The 2,500-nt window shown below is 36.5% G+C and overlaps 1 protein-coding gene across 1 annotated transcript in view; it reads left to right on the forward strand.

Annotated features, from left to right (window-relative positions):
- The first annotated feature begins 599 nt into the window (after positions 1-599).
- Positions 600-2,500, forward strand: part of LOC136846360 (glutamic acid-rich protein-like) — a 15,597-nt gene continuing 13,696 nt past the window's right edge. The window contains exon 1 of the mRNA XM_067117160.1: positions 600-885. Within this exon, the coding sequence (XP_066973261.1) occupies positions 600-885 (286 nt within the window). The remainder of the gene's footprint in view (positions 886-2,500) is intronic.

Genomic DNA, 2,500 nt, shown 5'->3' on the forward strand with positions numbered 1-2,500 from the left:
CTCTCTCTCTCTCTCTCTCTCTCTCTCTCTCTCTCTCTCTCTCTCTCTCTCTCTCTCCTTCGTTTTCAATTATACACCTCCTTTTATTTCTCTCCTTATTAATGACGAGCAAAAAATATATCCATTATGTAATATTCTTCGCCTGCCTTAAGTATCTTGCGTTCAGTCACTCCACCCATCTACTACATTTTATCTTTCCTCCCTCTCCTCTTTCTTTTACTCCTACTCCTCCTCCTCCTCCTCCTCCTTGACCTCTTGACCCCACCCAACTCCTGACCTACTCCCAACGTCCATCCTTTTTCCCCCCTCCGATATTAATTCATTTTTCCACTTTTCGTCCGCTCATAAAAACACGTGTAAACTTAATGTTTTCGAATCGTGTTTGCTTCTTTCCAACACTTAAAAAAAAATACGTTTTTTTTATATATATTTTTATCTTATTTCATTCTTCTTCCTTTTTTTTCTCTAAAGGAAATTATTTTTGTCACCCTTCATTTATTTTACGACGTGGTGTTTATCCCCGTTCTTATCGCGTGTGACTGTGGCATTTCTGACGTACTTCGCGGATTTCATTTGAGGCTTCTCTCGGGCTGAGACTGATGTGTACTTTATTTCTCGGTGTCAGTGTGCACACGAAATTGAAACTTTGCGCTGAGGAATTTCAATGGCGAGAAACGAAGAAGAAGAAGAAGAAGAAGAAGAAGAAGAAGAAGAAGAAGAAGAAGAAGAAGAAGTTGCATGTTTCTCCACCCCTGACTGTTGTGAGATTAAATAAGAAGAAGAAGAAGAAGAAGAAGAAGAAGAAGAAGAAGAAGAAGAAGAAGAAGAAGAAGAAGGAGAAGAAGGAGAAGGATATGTTGCATGTTTCTCCACCTCCTGACTGTTGTGAGATTAAATAAGAAGAAGAAGAAGAAGAAGAAGAAGGAGAAGGAGAAGGAGAAGGAGAAGAAGAAGAAGAAGAAGTAGAATAAGAAGGATATGTTGTATGTTCCTCCACATCCTGGTTGTTGTGAGATTAAATAAGAAGAAGAAGAAGAAGAAGAAGGAGAAGGAGAAGGAGAAGGAGAAGGAGAAGGAGAAGAAGAAGAAGAAGAAGTAGAATAAGAAGGCTATGTTGTATGTTCCTCCACATCCTGGTTATTGTGAGATTAAATAAGAAGAAGAAGAAGAAGAAGAAGAAGAAGAAGAAGAAGAAGAAGAAGAAGAAGGAGAAGAAGAAGAAGAAGGAGAAGGAGGAGAAGGAGGAGAAGGGGAAGGAGAAGGAGAAGGAGAAGGAGGAGGAGGAGGAGGAGGAGGAGAAGATGTTGCATGTTTCTCCACCTCCTGACTACTGTGAGATTAAATAAGGAATCTATTTATTCTTTCTAAATATCAAGCGCTTTGCTCCAGAGAACAACAGGTCATCATATTTAATTTAGTTAGGACAATTAGGAAAATAACTTAAAATACACTTCTGCTAAAAAACACGTATCATAATCACAAACTATCTACTTCTAGAAAGTTACGATGAACAGAATGTCCATTAAGATATAGATATCTTTGTGCACAAAATCGAATATAGCGGAGAACTTATTGACCTTATCTAGCCCAGACCAGTTACGAAAGGGAATGAGGGACGTTTGGCATTCCTGGTACCCATTCGAATTTGTATGTATATGTATATATGTATATATATATATATATATATATATATATATATATATATATATATATATATATATATATATATATATATATATATATATAGATAGAGAGAGAGAGAGAGAGAGAGAGAGAGAGAGAGAGAGAGAGAGAGAGGGAGAGAGAGAAGCCAAATACAATCGCTTCATTATTAATTTTTTTTATGAATATACTTTATTTCAGCCTTTATTTTCACTGTAAAATGGATTCGGATGTGATATTTAGTATTATAACTTAGTCTTCAGGCCATATAACATTTATTTTTAAAGATATAAAAAAGAAAAACCATATAACATTTATGATCAAAGACAACACGAGGTATTTATGAAAGCAATAACTTGAATTCCCTGCAACAATATTTCGAATACTATTGTTCAACAATGTCTGCATGACTTATACCGAGGCTATCTTGACAGAAGTTGAGTTAAACTCTCGCAAAAGTTGTATATTACGAAAACGAATGTTTCCAGAATGTCAATAAAAGCTTGCAGCGATAAGAAGAGAGGAAGAACAACATAATGTACCCATAACCCCAACAAATATGTTTCACACAGCATCTATATTAAAGTATGGGACGAAATATCAATAAAGATAAGAGAAAACTTGTTTTGAGGTATGGATAAGCAGTAAAGATTACAGTGAGCAGATTCCTACACTGAATAAAAATAGTTGTATGGGCTGGCGGGTAGGGGGGCCAGCGGAATTGTTGATTCGAAACGCGAACCACGATGACCTACACTGGGGTCATGTTTCAGATGGCACCTTATTATCACGAAAGTTCCCTCAGGTAGTTTTGGTAACTTGCTGTGATGTTTTGGAT

This window comes from Macrobrachium rosenbergii, chromosome 15 (assembly GCF_040412425.1).
Source record: "Macrobrachium rosenbergii isolate ZJJX-2024 chromosome 15, ASM4041242v1, whole genome shotgun sequence".
Lineage (NCBI taxonomy): Eukaryota > Metazoa > Arthropoda > Malacostraca > Decapoda > Palaemonidae > Macrobrachium > Macrobrachium rosenbergii.